We start from the raw sequence: 16,049 nt of genomic DNA, 5'->3' as shown, positions 1-16,049 counted from the left end.
CGGGGGGGGGTTTTCTCGCTTTCTGTCTCTCTTTCTTAAAAAAAAAAAAAAAAAAAAAGGAGGTAAGCCCACACTCCACAGGTTAGTGAATGCTGGTGGCACATGGGTCCCTGTTTTCAGTAGATTCCACAGTCCAGCTGTACCAGTATTCTTTCAACCCTTCATTTAGTTCTTATTTTAAATTTCATTATCAAGATTTTATTTTTAAAATATTATGAAATATTGTAGTGGCATTTTCTTTTCTCATTTCTTTGTGACCTTTCCTCTGTCCTTCCAGAATCATCTTTTGCCTTGTTCAAACTGGAATGATGACATGAGAAGAGAAAGAATTTAGCTCCTGAAGCTACTTTCAGAGTGAAGTAATATGAATGGCAAAGCTTTTCTTTTCTTTTCTTTTCTTTTTATTTTAGAAAGCTTTTATTCTGGTAAAAATGTCTTAGAAACCAGAAGACAAAGACCTAAGAGGTCAAGACTCGCCCCCCCCCGCCCCCCCAAAAAATTAAAACTTCTTCTTAAAAATTGATTTAAGATAGAACAAGGATATGGTTACCTAACATATCTGTGCCTCAGGAAAGCCCCCAAATCAGGGTAATAATAAGAATTAGTACATATTATTTTTTCATTAGGATTAAATGAGATAAAATATTTAAAAATTTTACAGCAGTGCCTTCCACGTAATAAAACAGTCATTAGATATCTACTCTTAGTGCTGTTGCTGTTACTGCGATTACTGCCTTCTGAAGGAAGGGAGATTCCCTGTGGAGAAGGCAGCAAGATGGCGAGGGTGTGAGCAGGGAGACAGTGAGGCCTTCAGGGGCAGGAAGGCCCCCATCATAGCACAGATTCAATGCTGAGAGACTGACCAGTCTTATTCCAGAGAATCTGACACTGGAGGTAGGGCCTGAGCACTTCATGGAAACTGAACTCAAAGGATTCTCTCCCTCCCTCTTGCTTTCTTTTTACCTTAATATTTAGATTCTACTTTCCACTATGTTGGCTTCATTCACAGGCAGGTGTCTTAGTTTGGCAAAAAGATGGCCACCGAAAACCTTTGTCTGACTTGATGATCGGTCAGTATTTCGGAGAAACTGGATAACACTTTCATTATAGTTTTAGAAATAGTCCTGTGAAAAACTTATTTCATAACTAATAAAAAGCTATACTGAATGCCATGGGAGGATTTTACTAGGGATCCATGTTAAAGTCCTAGAGTCAGTTGATTTTATGAGTAGTGACATAATGAATGGAGAGGCCATTTAAATTTATTATTTTATTTGATTCTCCCATTATCCCTATGATGTACAGATGTATCATTTTTACTTACAGATGAAGAAACTAGGGTACAAAGAAGGTGAATAACTTGCTCAAACACCATTACCATGTAATTAGAAAAAATATTATTTAAAATCAGATACACTGGATTCTGCAGCCTGCATTTTCTTCTAAACTCTTGTTTCAGTAATCAATTAATGAGAAAAATGCAAATCGTGTTTTTATGATAAGAAATATATTTTTTTATTTTCTTTTTTCCTCTTATAAATTATACTCATGTTTCATCTGATTTTTTAAATTTATTTTTATTATTTTTTTGAGAGTTTTTGCTATAGAGTGTGTGTGCTCACCAGAAAGACAGAGAGAGACAGAAAGCTAGAAATCATCCCCCCGGAAGTGGAGTGGGGGTGGATGGCCATGCTGCAATCCCTTCTCCTCCATTCTCCTCTCAGGATTTTGGGCACATAGTCACACACATACATCTGACATGAGTTTCAAGCCACTGGGTCAGGGACTATGTGGGACTCCAGAGACATAACCATTATGCCATCTGCTGGTCTCTATTTTTAAAGAATTTTAAATTAAATTAAATTAAATTTTTTATTATTATTAAATTTGATCCAAGACAGAGAGAGAGAGAGAGAGAGAGAGAAAGTGAGAAAGCAAACTGCCAGATCTGGGTCAGCCATGTGAAAGTCCAGTGCCTTAACTACTGCACCACCTGTTGACCCCATCATCTGAATTTTTTTTTTTTTTTTGGAGGGAGGTTTTTGCCATAGGGTGCATGTGCTCACCAGACAAATAAAGAGAGACAGAAGGCGAGAAATCACCCCCCCAGGGGGGATGGCCATGCCGCAATTCCTCCATTCTCCTCTCGGGATCTTGGGCACGCATGCACATGCACCTGGCGTGAGTTTTAAGCCACCGGGTCCAGGACATGAACAGCAGTCGACTACGTGGGAGTCCAGTGACATAGCCATCATGCTAACTGCTGGTCCCCCAACATCATCTGAATTTTCATAGTTGTAATTACTTCATGGGAGGACAGAAATGATGATAAATTAATTAAATACAATGGTATTAGTGGTGGACTGATATTTCCCCCGCATTCTGGCCAGTATTACATTGCGTAAATAGGAGAAACTCAACAAAAGCCTGCAGGGTACCGTTCATCTGCAAAGTAAACCAGAAACCAGCAGAAGTGGAAATGCAGTTTTGACTGAGTGCTATAAAATGACTAATGGAATGCTTTAAAATTGTCAAAAATAAAATATTTTAATCATAAAAAAATGTATTCGCATTGCCTTTTGTAAAAAAATATGGGAGTATTTTATCTATACTAAGTTCTTCCTAAAATTACTTTTATAACTTTGTTCAATAATATACTTCTAAAACTGACAAGATGCTTTAGTTTATGGGAGGAAATAAGTTGTGAAAATATAGGCTTCTGATGAAAGAAACACAAGGATTCTCATTTTTACTGCTTTATCTTGTTGGAATCTGATCTAAACCTTTTTGGCATGCATAGCTCAAAGTCATAGGCCCCCGATGGCTCAGAACTTTTTGTTGCAAGTGGGAAAAAGCCCTGCTCAAACTTAGCTTGCCTGACTAGACAAAGTCTGAGGGCAGCCAACTTGATTTAGGCCTCAAATGATGACAGCAGACCTTAGTTGTTCTCTCAATTTCAGGCTACATGTGGTAGTAAGAGAGCAGAAGCTGTCATAGTTCCTACAGTTGTTTGGCTTCCAGGGCCTTATCTACTTCTCTAACAAGCAAAACATTTCCTGAGTTTCATCTTCAAGGTTTTGGTTGAATTGACTTGGATTATATGCCATCCCAGAAGCAGTCATTGCTCCATTTATAAAACCAGCATGGGACCGGCAGATGGTATAGAAGTTACGTTGTTGGACTCTCACATAGCCTACCATGGTTATGGAGTCCCAGATCTGGTGGCTTGAAAATTATGCTAGGTGTGTGTGCATGCCCAAGATCCTGGGAGGAGAATGGAGGAGAAGGGATGCGGTGTGGCCATCCTTCCTCGGTGGTGATTTCTAACTTTCCTTCTCACTGTCTCTGTCTCTGTCTCTCTGGCAAAGCATACATGCCCTAAGGCAAAAACCTCTCAAACAAACAAACAAACAAAACCCAGTGTTAGCTACAGCAGAAAGATGGTTGATCAAAAGTGATGATGATGATGACGATGGGACTTTCACAAAGGAAACTTTGTAAGATCACCAGAAGGAGTATAAAAAGTATATTGGATGGGGGAACCAGCAGTTAGCGTAATGGCTATGTCGCTGGACTCCCTGTAGTCGACCGTGGTTCGCGTCCTGGACCTGGAGACTTAAAACTCACACCAGGCGCGTGTGCATGCGTGCCCAAGATCCCGAGAGGAGAATGGAGGAGAAGGGATTGTGGCATGGCCATCCCCCTTGGGGGGGGATATCTTGCTGTCTCTATGTCTCTGTCTGTCTGGTGAGCGTACGCGCCCTATAGGAAAAACCTCTCCAAGAAAAAAAGAAAACGTATATTGGATGGTGGGAATATTATCTGTCCACCACAGGCACTGTGAAAATACCAGTAGACCAACTAATTATGGAGTTTTGTAATACATATAGTCTTGGGGATTGCTGTGGAAAACTAGCTATAAGGCCTGATGGGATGTGCTGATGGTCTATAATTTTCTTGGGGTTAACTGGCCATAGATGGAATCACCCTGGCCCATAGAGTCTTCTTGTGCCCCTTGGTAAGTCTCTGTGGAATTTCTATACAGAAGTAATTATATATGGATTTAGATAATACTGGGCAGGTACACATTTAGAGAAAACAAGTAGGTCTATGAGGAAACATGAATGGGAAAAGATATTCACTGTGGACTCCACCTGGGAGTATAGGGGCAGGTGCAAAGATCTTTGTTTTCAAAGACCCGAAACCTCAGTGGTAAAGGATAAACATCTCTGTCAGCAGGGGACCACAAATCATTTACTTTTGCCTTGAGGTTTCTACTCCATTTACCAACAACATTGGTAGGTTTTACTGGATTAAAAAAAAACAGCAGTGCTTACCGTTTCATTTTTTGTGTGTGTAAGAGAGAGAAGGAGAGAGATGGGGAGAGAGAGTATATACATTAATGGTCTTCACAAAGTTCATGGAAAATGCACATAAAGACAACTATGCATTGATTTCAAAGATTTTTGGTGTCAAAATAAACTCATTCTTTAACTCCATTTTCCCATGAACATTCCACAAAGTAAGATGTTTCATTCACTGAGTATTTCTGGGATGAGCTATTTTATATACCCATATATATGAGGGGACTTAAAAAAGTGTACACACACACACACACACACAAAATAACTTCCTGGAAATGGTCAAGAAGTTCTCTAATTCAGTAATATACTATATGCATTAGTGCCAACCAATGAATTGCTTACTATTTAGGAAACATTAGTAATGAAAAGTAGGCAGTGTGTGTCACTTCTATTTTACAGTGGAAAAAACTAAAACATCATTAAACCACTCAATTAAGAGCCTTGAGTGGCTTAATGATGCTTTAGTTCAATCCTAGCACAATATATTGAGGCAGGTTATCAGCTATCATGTTAAGTAAACATGAGTCACCAAATCTGAAGTTTAAAATAGAAGTGAGAATAAAATAACAAACCCAACTGGTAGGTGTTTTCCAAATGAACTGTAAGGCGAGGCGAGCCATCGTCGTGTTGGCTAGGTTCATCCATATAAGACACAGTACTCAGAGAGCTAAAACCAAAAGAGAAGAAAAATTTTTATCATTACTACAACAATGAATATAAACACCCCACAATATTGCTTAAGCTAAAATGTTACAAAGATAAACTTTTCTCTAAGAAAATTTCAAGAAAGTGTATGTAAATATCCCAGTGACCTATTTAAAGTGGAACATTTAGAGATGGAAATATTAAGATGCAGAGAAGTTCCTTGGAACAGATATCCATGGAGTGGTTGAAACTTAGGGTAGTGACCCAGGCCACCTGACTATGTAGAAAGTGTTCCTGGGCTGATTTATGTCTACCGAGGAATAGGTGTATGTTTCAAATGTCATTGTCAACTGCGTCTCTAACACAGATGCAAAGGCTTTTCTCGAGGTCAGCAAAGCTCACACATAGGTCTGAGGAAAACATAAGGAAGCTTAAAGTGTTGGATAAAAGCTCTTTCTGTATGTGGGGTATTATGAAGTGCTCCCTATTATATGTACCTCATCAAATCCCTTTAGTATGAGAAAGAACAATGAGAAATTTATCTGCATGGTGAAAGAAACCGCAATTCATCCAAACTACCATTAATCAATGAGCAACAATCACCCTTTCAAGAGTAAGAAAGGATTTCGGCTTGGTTACCAAGGCAATATGAGCTTATCCAGGTGCTGAACAGGAGGCCCAGGCAAAGAGAAGCCCCCTTAAGGCCCAACTTAATTCAGTTTGGCTCAGAGAAAATTCAACTGTATCTAATAGTGGTCTCAGAATGCTCTACCCACAATTTTCTCCACCTGTAAAAGTCGAAGGTAGGACAGATGTCATTTTGTTTTGTTTTGTTTTAATTTTGCTGTAGGGCTTGTGCACTTGAGAGAGAGAGAGAGAGAGAGAGAAGAGAGAAAGAAAGTGAGAAATAACTCCCCAAAGGGGATGGCCATACCACAATCCCCTCTCCTCCATTTCTCCTCTTGGGATTTTGGTCACGCATATTCAGACACCTGGTGTGATTTTTTCAAACTGCTGGGTCTGAGACTAGAACCATATAGTCAGTCATGTGGCATCCGCTGTCTTAAGCGCCACACCACCTACTGGCCTAAGACTGATGCCATTTTAAAGGTGATATACTGTGTGTTGTGTGTGTGTGTGTGTGTGTGTGTGTGTGTGCGCACGTGCGTGTTCAAGGTAATCACTTCTCTAAGCAGGCCATGTGTTTGCTATAATTAAATGATAAAGAGATATTTATTCTTAATCCTTTGAGGTTTTTTTCCCCTCTGCAAGAAGTTTAGGATACTTAGTTCTGTTCAGAATTAGTCAACTTCTTGCACATTGATAGTTGAAGAAATTCACAATAGTCTACTTTTTAAAAGCTTTAGTAAAAATTACATTATAAATTAGGGTTTCCCCACCCAGACCAAGAAAGTGATGCAAGAAATTCTGCCTGCATTTTTTCATAATGGATTTCTGGATTAGTGATTTCGTCTTCATTCTTTTAACACCTGTTTTCCCTCAGCTTTCTGTTGCCCTTTGAAGTAGCAACCAACCTGTTTGGCCACACTCTTTGCAGGTGTTAGGGGAAGTACCACAGATGATAGCTTCTGCTTTAAAAAATCCGATGTTGCATAAACCCCTGGATTCTAAGATAAGCTAGTCAGCCACAAATATTATGCGTGCTGTTTTTAACTTTGCAAAACATTCCCATGAATTATCTCATTTTACCTTCCCAAATATCCTTTGAAGTATGTAAAGGAGTCATTATTCTACCTGCTTCAGAGACAGGGAATGAGGCAAAGGGCTTAACATTATACACATAAACTGGACTGACTTAGATTTCAAATAGCCTATTTACCTCCTAGTGACAGTCTCATGTATGATTGTATCTGATGGGATGAATACAGGGGAGTGATTACTTGAAATAACTACTGCAATTAAAACTTAGTTGCACAAACATACAGATAATATTGACAGAAGCCTTATTTCTTTCATACTGAACATCATATTAGCTGTTAGCATATTAGCATACGTAACTCAAATGAGCAGGATTTAGAAGTCTAAGACAAAAAGAGCAGGAAGAAATTTTATAAACAGTCTTCGTTATTGCTTTGTTCAGTGTTACTGGATATTGATAATCTTTATAATATTATTGCTCTGAAGCTGGCTACATAAGGGCAGCTTAAAAACACCATTATGGCGGCCAGCAGGTGGCATGGTAGTTAAGGGCACTGGACTCCCATATGGCTGCGGTTCGAGTCCCAGATCTGGCTACTTACTTTCTCACTTTCCCTCTCTCTCTCTCTCTTTTTCATTCTGTCCTTCTCTGGTCAGATTAAAATAAATAAGTAAATAAATAGAATTAAATAAAATAATTCTTTTAAAACAATCTGCAACTTAAAAAACAAACAAACCAACAAAAACAACCACTGGCTGAGGACCAGCAGATGGAGCAAATGGTTACATTGCTGAAGTTCTATGTGGTAGAATGTGGTCCAAGTACTAGACTGGGTGGCTTAAAACTCACACCAGGTGCATGTGCATGTGTTCCCAAAATCAAGAGAGGAGAATGGAGGAGAAGGTACTGTAGCATGGCCATCCCTCTTGGGCAGTGATTTCTTGCTTTCTATCTTTTTGTCTCTGCAGTGAGCACACATACCCTATAGCAAAAAAATCTCTTAAAACACACACACACACACACACAGACACTAGTTGAAGATTGGTATGCAGTTTTACAGACCGACTTTTCTTGTCGTTGTTATTGAAGATGATTTAGTTCAGTGGCATTTTATTTCCACAGCAATCATGTACATGGTATATGCTTACTATAAAAATTTCAACAAATACAGAAATATATAAAGAAGGAATAAAAATTGCACACACAAAAAACATCACCAACCTCAGTGGTAATATAACCTTTGTTAACATTAAAACAAAAACAAAAACAAAAACAAAAACAAAAAAAACAAAGCTAAAAATAACCTTTTCAGGGGTTAGAAGGTGGCATGGCAGTAATGTATTGATCTGTGAGGCTGACCCACAGGGGAAGGTTCTGGGTTTGCATGCAAAGACCTCCCTGAACATGCTGGCACACGTATGCATCTGACCTATGACTGGCTGAAGCTGGGCGTGGATTGAGGTGTAAAGACACAGATAGGGGTTCTTTCTCTCCGTCTGTCTTTGTCTTTCTTGCTCATGGAATAAAGAATGAAACTTAAAAAAGTTTCTTTCCCGACATAATTTTCAAATGGGATCATGTTGCTGTTGCTGTTATTTTCCCTCCCATAAAAATATATCCTGGAGGGAACCAGCAGTTAGCGTAATGGCTATGTCGCTGGACTCCCACGTAGTCGTATATATATATAGATATAGATATATATATCTATATATACATATAGATATATATATCTATATGTATATATAGATATATATATCTATATCTATATATATATATATCCTGGATAACTTTCTACGTCAATAAATCGTAATTAGCGTGTTAAATATCCATGCAGTGTTTAATATATGAACACTGTGCTGTTCATGTAACCACATATTTTCTAGGCCAGTTAGTCTGTTTCCAATATTTCACTATTATAGAGAAAAACGTTGCAAACATTGTGGCAGGAATTGACTTTTTTTTCCCACCCTAATATTAAGCTTTCCTCTGCTTGGTAAGACAGCCCTAAATTTGTGGAGATACTTGTGTCCAGAATAAAGGTGACTGACTCCTCAGTCTCTTTGAGGGCTATTTTACTATGTGGCTTATGAGCCAATAAGATTTAAATGGAACTGTTGGGTAGGAATTCTGAGAGCTTCCTCAAAGGAACTAATTCAACCCCTGAGAGTCTGCGTTCACATTCTTTGGAAAATGGAATGTGGATGTCATGGTAAGAGTTCAGCAGATAACCTGGATCTTGAGATGACTGTGTGGTAATAGATCAGAAAGATAAAAACTGAGGTCCCAGAACTGCCTTTGTCCAGTAAGAGAAAAATAAGCTTCTATTTTGTTTAAGCACCTGTTCTGAGAATATAATTCTGGGGCAGGCAGGTGGTGTGATGGTTAAGGGCACTGGATTCCCATTCGACTGTAGTTCGGGTCCCAGACCTGGCGGCTTACTTTCTCATTTTCTCTCTCTCTCTCCCACTCTGTCTCTCTCTGGTCAAATTAAAATAAATAAATAAATAAAGTTAAATAAAATAATTATTTCAAAAAATATTATTTCAACAGCATTAGATATAACTGATAAGATTTTAGCTGATAGAGAGTTTGCTACTTGGAAGTGGGATGCTATGAATAGCGGGGCATGAAACATTCATTGTTTGGTGGAGGAGATGGAGCTTTCAAGTACAGAATTTCAGCTCTTTTCTTGGGAATTTGGCAACTTGTATCATGCAGAGAGAAAATATTTGGTTATATTTGCTTTCTGTTTTTTTTTTTTTTTTGAGAGATTTTCATTGTAGGGCGCGTGCGCTCGCCAGACAGAGAGAGACATAGAGACAGAAAGCGAGAAATCACCCCCCAGGGGGGATGGTCACGCCACAATCCCTTCTCCTCCATTCTCCTCTTGGGATCTTGGGCATGCACGCACACGCGCCCGGCGTGAGTTTTAAGCCACCGGGTCCAGGACACAAACCGCGGTCGACTATGTGGGAGTCCAGCGACATAGCCATTATGATAACTGCTGGTTCCCTATATTTGCTTTCTGTACCCTGACCATGTAGTAACCAAGAGTATAACTTCATGGAAAATGTAGACAAGTTTTAATTTTTAAAAATCATGTATTTTGTGGGTCAGCCAGTGGTATGATGGTTCAGGAAGTTGAATCTCAGACCCACAGCTTGAGAAACATGCCAGGCATGTGTGAGTGCGTTGACTAAAATCCAAAATAAAAGCAATGGAGGAGAAGGGATTACAGTGTGACCATCCTCCTTGGGAGGTACTTCCTTACTTTCCTTTTCTGTCTTTCTCTCTCTCTGTCTCTCTGTGGTGAATACACACACCCTTTAGGAAGTCTTTTTTAATGAATTATTTATTTCATTTTATTTATTATTGTTATTATTATTTTAATTTGATCAGAGAAAGACAGAGAGAACGGGAAAGTGAAAAAGCAGGCAGTTAGATACAGTACTTGAATCGAAGTCGGTCATGTGGAATCCAGCACCTTAATCATTTTGCCGCCTGCCAGCCCTGGTTTTTTTAAATGACATTTATGGATTCTCTAAAAACTGAGAGCTGATAGTTTTCACATTAGAATATATGGGTTGGAAAAAGGCAGAGAGAGAAAAGAAGAAGCTGAATAGAAAAAATAATATACATATTGCTTGAAAAAAAGACAAAAGGCAGGTGGTGTAGTGGTTAAGGTGCTAGACTACCACAGGCTGACCATGGTTCGAGTCCTGGACCTAGTGGCTTGAAAATCATGAGGGGCTTGCATGTGTGCATGCACAAGATCCCAGGAGGAGAATGGAGGAGAAGGGATTGCAATATGGTCATTCTCCCAGGAGGTGATTCTCACTTTTCTTCTCTTTCTTCAATGAGTGCATGTAACCTATGGCAAAAGCCTAAAAAAAAAAAAAAAAAAAAAAAAAGAAAAGAAAAAAAGAAAAAGAAAGAAAGAAGACAAAAGAAAGAGATAAAATATTTAAAATACTTGCGCTTGCATTATGGGCAAATAACATTAACCCAGCATATGGACTTGGTACATTTTTAGGAATAAAAGTGCTCTTAAATTTTAAAATGAGAAAATCACCAATATCGGTTCAGAACACCACCTTAGGAAAACTTGAACATATCTTATATTGATAAAACAGCTTTATTTTACTTAAACTCTTTGAAAACTTTAAAGACAAATGTGTGAGAGGCTTACATTGTAAAGCTGTAACTTTAATTACCAGCACTAGCCTCGGGGTGCGATCATTTTACTGGGTACATGTCCTGACATCACGACTGGGTGAGTTTCAGTTCTGTATGACCCAGACTTTCTCGGTTTACAATGATAACTCATCCAGACACGTGTCTCATTGCAAAAGGAAAGCCATAATTAATTTGATTTTTTTAAATATAAAAAATTCTTGCTACCAATGTGTTTTGTCAGCTAATTGGTACTTATGGAAAAAAATTAATTGGCAAAACATGTCCAAGAGAGTGGCAAAGTTTTAGAAAGGAAAGTAGATTAAAAGCAATCACAGGAAAACAGAAAACGTGACTGACTCTTGGTAATGAAGACTACTGGCAAAGACATTGAACAAATGAACTACTTTGAGGAGACTAACATTTTTTTTTTTTCTTTAGCTTATTTGCCGTAGGTACATACACTTGCATGCTGCAGAAAGATAGATAAAATGAGAGGAAAAGTGAGAAATCACCCCTCAGGGGGATGGCCACTCCACAGTCCCTTCTCCGTTCTCCCCCTGGGATCTTGGGAATCCACACACAGGCTCCCAGTGTGATTTTCAAGCCATTAGCTCTGGGACTTGAACTGTGATCAATCATGTGGGAGTCCAGTGCCTTAAACATGCACCACCTGTTAGCCTCTATCTAGACTAACAATTTTTTTTTTTGAGAGAGAGTTTTTTGCCATAGGGCGTGTGCCAGAAAGACAGAGAGAGACAGAGAAACAGAAAAGGAGACCCAGGAGGGGTGGCCATGCCGCAATCCCTTCTCCTCCATTCTCCTCTTGGGATCTTGGGCACACATGCACACATGCCCGGCGTGAGTTTAAAGCCACCAGGTCTGGGACTGGAACAGTAGTGGACTACATGGGAGTTCAGCAAAATAGCCATTACGCCAACTGCTGGTCCCTAGACTAACAATTTAACCCAATGCAAAATTCAACTAATAGCTGGATTCACACGCGCTATTGCTGAGGACAGACTTAGAATTAGCCTGCGTATCGAAATATGGATAGTTGCATAAAATTGGTCTAAAATACCAAAAGTTATCCTCCTGTATTGTACCTGCCTGACATTGGAAAGGACCTATGTTACTGAACAGCCTGTTCTGATTATTTGTAGTATTTATAGAAAAGAACAAAAATAAGGAAAAAGTTAAGTTAGGACATGTTTATTCCTTTATGAAATTTAATTTCCTCTTTTAAAACTATTTTAAAATTCATGATAGTATGTCATGTGCACAAAAGTGAAAGAGAAGCATTCTCAACTGGGTTTTGTCAGACTGTGATCTCCTTTCCCCAGGCCTCCAGCTTGTCAGGATCCTGGGAATGCACACACATGCCCAATGTGGTTTCGAACACTCTCGATATCTGAATCCGGGTCAGCCATGTGGCTTCCAGCACTGTACTTCAATTGGCTACTGACTGTGCCACCATGCCATGAAATTCAGTTTTCTTAAACATGTCTTGCAAATTTGCTTGTTGACCAATCCTTGAATTAAACAGAAAAAGTGCAAGGCATGCTTTATTGTTACAACTGCTAGAGATAGTAACAATAATTTCAATTAAACTGTATGAGCTACAATAGCATTGAACAATTATTAACTCATTTTGTGATGATTTCACTGTCATCATTATCTAGATCTTTGGAAGCTGCAGTGCCAGATAGTATTTGAATGTGTAGTGGCCTTAAAGCTACTAAATTAATAAACTAAGAGGTCAGAATATTATCTCTTCTTTCTATTTGTAACCATGGAACACCTGGAACTACCATATTTCTACTAGTATCATTTGTCTTCTTTTTTCTTTTTCTTTTTTTTTTCTTTTTTAAAGAAAGCTCTTACCAGAGTCACATGCTGCCTCCCAGTGGACATATTTCAGAGTGCACAGAAAAAAATAATGCAGGATCTAAGTTTATCTACTTATTCTTTCATTTTGTTTTCTTCATCCTTTCTACATTTATTGCTCACAGGCAAATCAGGAAGTTCACAGGGTAATACAAAGAAAAATGAGAGCTTCTGTGTTCAGGAAACTTGATGGAGAATATAAGATAAAATATACAAAGAAACTTCCTTTACTTGGGAACTTTCCACCTAAGACCAATGGCTATTTTTATGAATGTTATGCTTAGAGCAAATGCATACGAGCTCTCCCCATTAGGAGACTGTGTTGATTGTCTGGTAAGGAGGCTTAGTTTTGTAACCATTTCGTTTATAGCAAATTTGCTGGATTTTTATGTCATTTTTGAAGAATTTTATTCACATTATTGGCCTTATCTTACTAGTAAGAGGAAGGTAATGGAAAAAAAAGTCAAGAAAATTTTCAAAAAGGGAAGAGATGAGCCAATGACAAATGAACTGTTGTCGTTGGATACATTTTTGAGTAGAAGTAACTCTGAAGGACAAAGAATAAACCATGCAGCCTGAGAAAAGTCCAGCTGTGATGTGATTGAAGATGTCCAGGAATGGGGATTGACAAAACACAACAACTTGGAGTGTGTTAATAGAAAAAGAGAGCCCATGGAGCAGGTGCCCATCCAAGAGAGTGAGGCTAAGGTCTAGGTCAGCTGGCAAAACTGTTGCAGCCTCTGGTTGAATGCATAGGTTCAAGCTGCATTGTCCTTGGCAATTATTATACAGGTGACGCTGGAATGTGGGCACCATGGTTACCTCTACAATGCTATGGGACAGTTAAGGAGGGATGTGGCCTATTACACAGATTTCCAATGCAAGTAGAAGTGGTTTTGTTTTTGTTTTTTAAAATGCATAACAGAATGTTTTGGTAAGGAGGTAAAAATGTATTTATTTTAAAAATTGAAACAAGAGGGACCAGCAGATGGTGTAACAGTTACATTGCTGGACTCCCACATGGCTGACGGCAATTGAGTCCTGGACCCAGAGGCTTGGAACTCACATCAGATGTGTGTGTGTGTGTGTGTGTGCGCGCACGTGAGTGTCCAAAATCCCGAGAGGAGAATGAAGGAGAAGGGATTATGGCAAAGGCATCCGCCCCCGCAGAGGGTGATTTCTCACTTTCTGTCTCTCTGTCTCTATGATGAGCACAAGTGCCCTACAACAAAAAGCTCTAAAAAAAAAAAAAATAAAAAATTAAACAAGCGCTCCTTTATTTGCTGTAAATGCATCTTAAATCTTTAAGATGAAAGTACTTACTGTGGGCATGTAGCAGGCATGGCTCTGCATACCTAACTTGTTTACGAGCAACATAAATTGTTTGGCCAGGAACTAATGTAATGCAATCATCCTTCACTCTGTGGTCATGAATATTTAGTGAGCAATTGCTTTGCCAGGCACTATTCTAGGTCATTGGGGTACAACACTGAAAGCAACTACTAAGGTCTCTGCTCATATGGGACTTACATTTTAGTGAGGAAAGACAGACATTTAGTGAGGCAATAAAATACCACATGAGCAAAGTAAATAAATCAAGAGGTTTTTGAAAAGTTCATTGAAAATGCATACTACAAAAAGGCGTAGCTTTCGATTTTATTTATTTATTTATTTATTTTTGCACCAATTCTTGTTTTCCACAAACTTTTTAAAGTCTTTGTATTATGCTATAAGGTAATAAATGCTATAGGGAAAAGGAAAAGTGGACCAAGTTAAGAGAATCTGGAAATAAGTGGAGGAGGAGGGCTGTGTGCCATTTTAGACCAAGTGGCCAAGAAAGGTCTCCATGAGCAAAGAATTGAAGGAGGTGAGAAAATGAACCCTGTCGGTTCATACCAGGAGGAGGATGCTGGAGGGGCAAAGAAGATAGATAACGGTGTCGAGCAGCTAGACTGTGCAGGGCTTTGGGGCCATGGTAAAAACTTTGTCTTTTATTCTGGTGAAGCAGAACCTTTACTGCACACAGCTATATTTTCTAAAGACTGTTGGGTTTCTTCACCAAATGGCTCTACCAGGTTTATCTTACTTGTCTTACAATGTTTAGTATTATCGTCCCTTCTTTTGTTTACCATTGAGACAGGTACAAAACAGTATCTTGTTTTAATTTACTTTTTTCTGATTCCAAGTGAGTTTGAGCTTCTCTTCATATTCTGAGTAGCCACTTAGTCTTTGCTTCTGTAAATTATGATCTCCTTTGAACTTATTTATTTGTTCAGATTTTTTCCATAGAAACTGGGGTGCTCATCAGAGAGATTCAGAGAGAGGGAAAGTGAGAAATTGTCTCCTATGGGGGTGGCCACACCACAGTCCCTTCTCCTCCATTCTTCTGGGATTTTGGGCACACACGTGCATGTGCCTGGCGTGATTTTTCAAGTCTTCAGGTCTGGCCATGTAGGAGTTCAGTGCCTTAACCACTATGCCACCTGATGGCCCCTTGACTATCAAAAATAATTTTGTTTTATTGCTAATGTGCAGGGTTTTAGAAAGTATATATCTTCTACCAGCTTGTTAATTGTGTCTATTGTGTAATTCATTGAACAGAAATGCTGTATTTTATTGTCGCTATATTTATTAAGATTTTTAATTTGGTTTTTAAATTTGAAGGTCTTATTTAAGAAATCTCTCCTTACCTCTAGGACACAAAGTCTGCTATGTTTTTTCTATCAGTTCTACTTTTTACATTTTAGTCTTCCATCTATACTGACAAATGGTACAAGGTGAGAGACCAAATTCATTTTCTTTTCCTACATAGAGTGAGCCAGTTTTTTCTTAATATAATCTATCAAATAACTTATCATTTTCCCATTTATAAAAATAATTGGGAATAATAAAAATATATTATCTAATTAACTCATCCATAGGGCTTTTATGAAAAGCACATGAATATTGTATATGACTTAATGACCTATAATATGCAATATGATATTAGTTATTGTTTCATTTGGGAACATCACACTCGATTTCCCGAGCATCTTTCTCTTTGTGGAGGATACATTAATACATCCAAGTCAGATCACACGGGGGGCTTTGGTTTGATGTAGGAGGCAATAAAATTCTGATCTTTGACCCATTAGCCTTATTCCTCAGGTATTGAAATGAGGAGTCGGGCTGGCCAACGCTATTTTTAAATGTCCTTTGGCGGCTCACAGTAGCGCAGGTTGGAAACAGAATAAATTCATCACTTATAGAATAACTCGCTCACTCTCTTCCCTTCCAGATTCTAAACTCCACAGAAGTAGAGATTGTTTCTGTGTGGTTCA

The 16,049-nt window shown here is 38.6% G+C and overlaps 1 protein-coding gene across 1 annotated transcript in view; it reads right to left on the bottom strand.

Annotated features, from left to right (window-relative positions):
* DYNLT5 (dynein light chain Tctex-type family member 5) overlaps positions 1-16,049 on the bottom strand; it is a 25,634-nt gene that overhangs the window by 5,524 nt on the left and 4,061 nt on the right. The window contains exon 3 of the mRNA XM_006171389.2: positions 4,937-5,031. Coding sequence (XP_006171451.1) covers positions 4,937-5,031 — 95 coding nt within the window. The remainder of the gene's footprint in view (positions 1-4,936; positions 5,032-16,049) is intronic.

This window comes from Tupaia chinensis, unplaced genomic scaffold (assembly GCF_000334495.1).
Source record: "Tupaia chinensis unplaced genomic scaffold, TupChi_1.0 Scaffold149502_1, whole genome shotgun sequence".
Taxonomy (NCBI): Eukaryota; Metazoa; Chordata; class Mammalia; order Scandentia; family Tupaiidae; genus Tupaia; species Tupaia belangeri.
The sequence above is the reverse complement of the archived record's forward strand: the minus strand, read 5'-3'. Positions and strand labels throughout refer to the sequence as shown.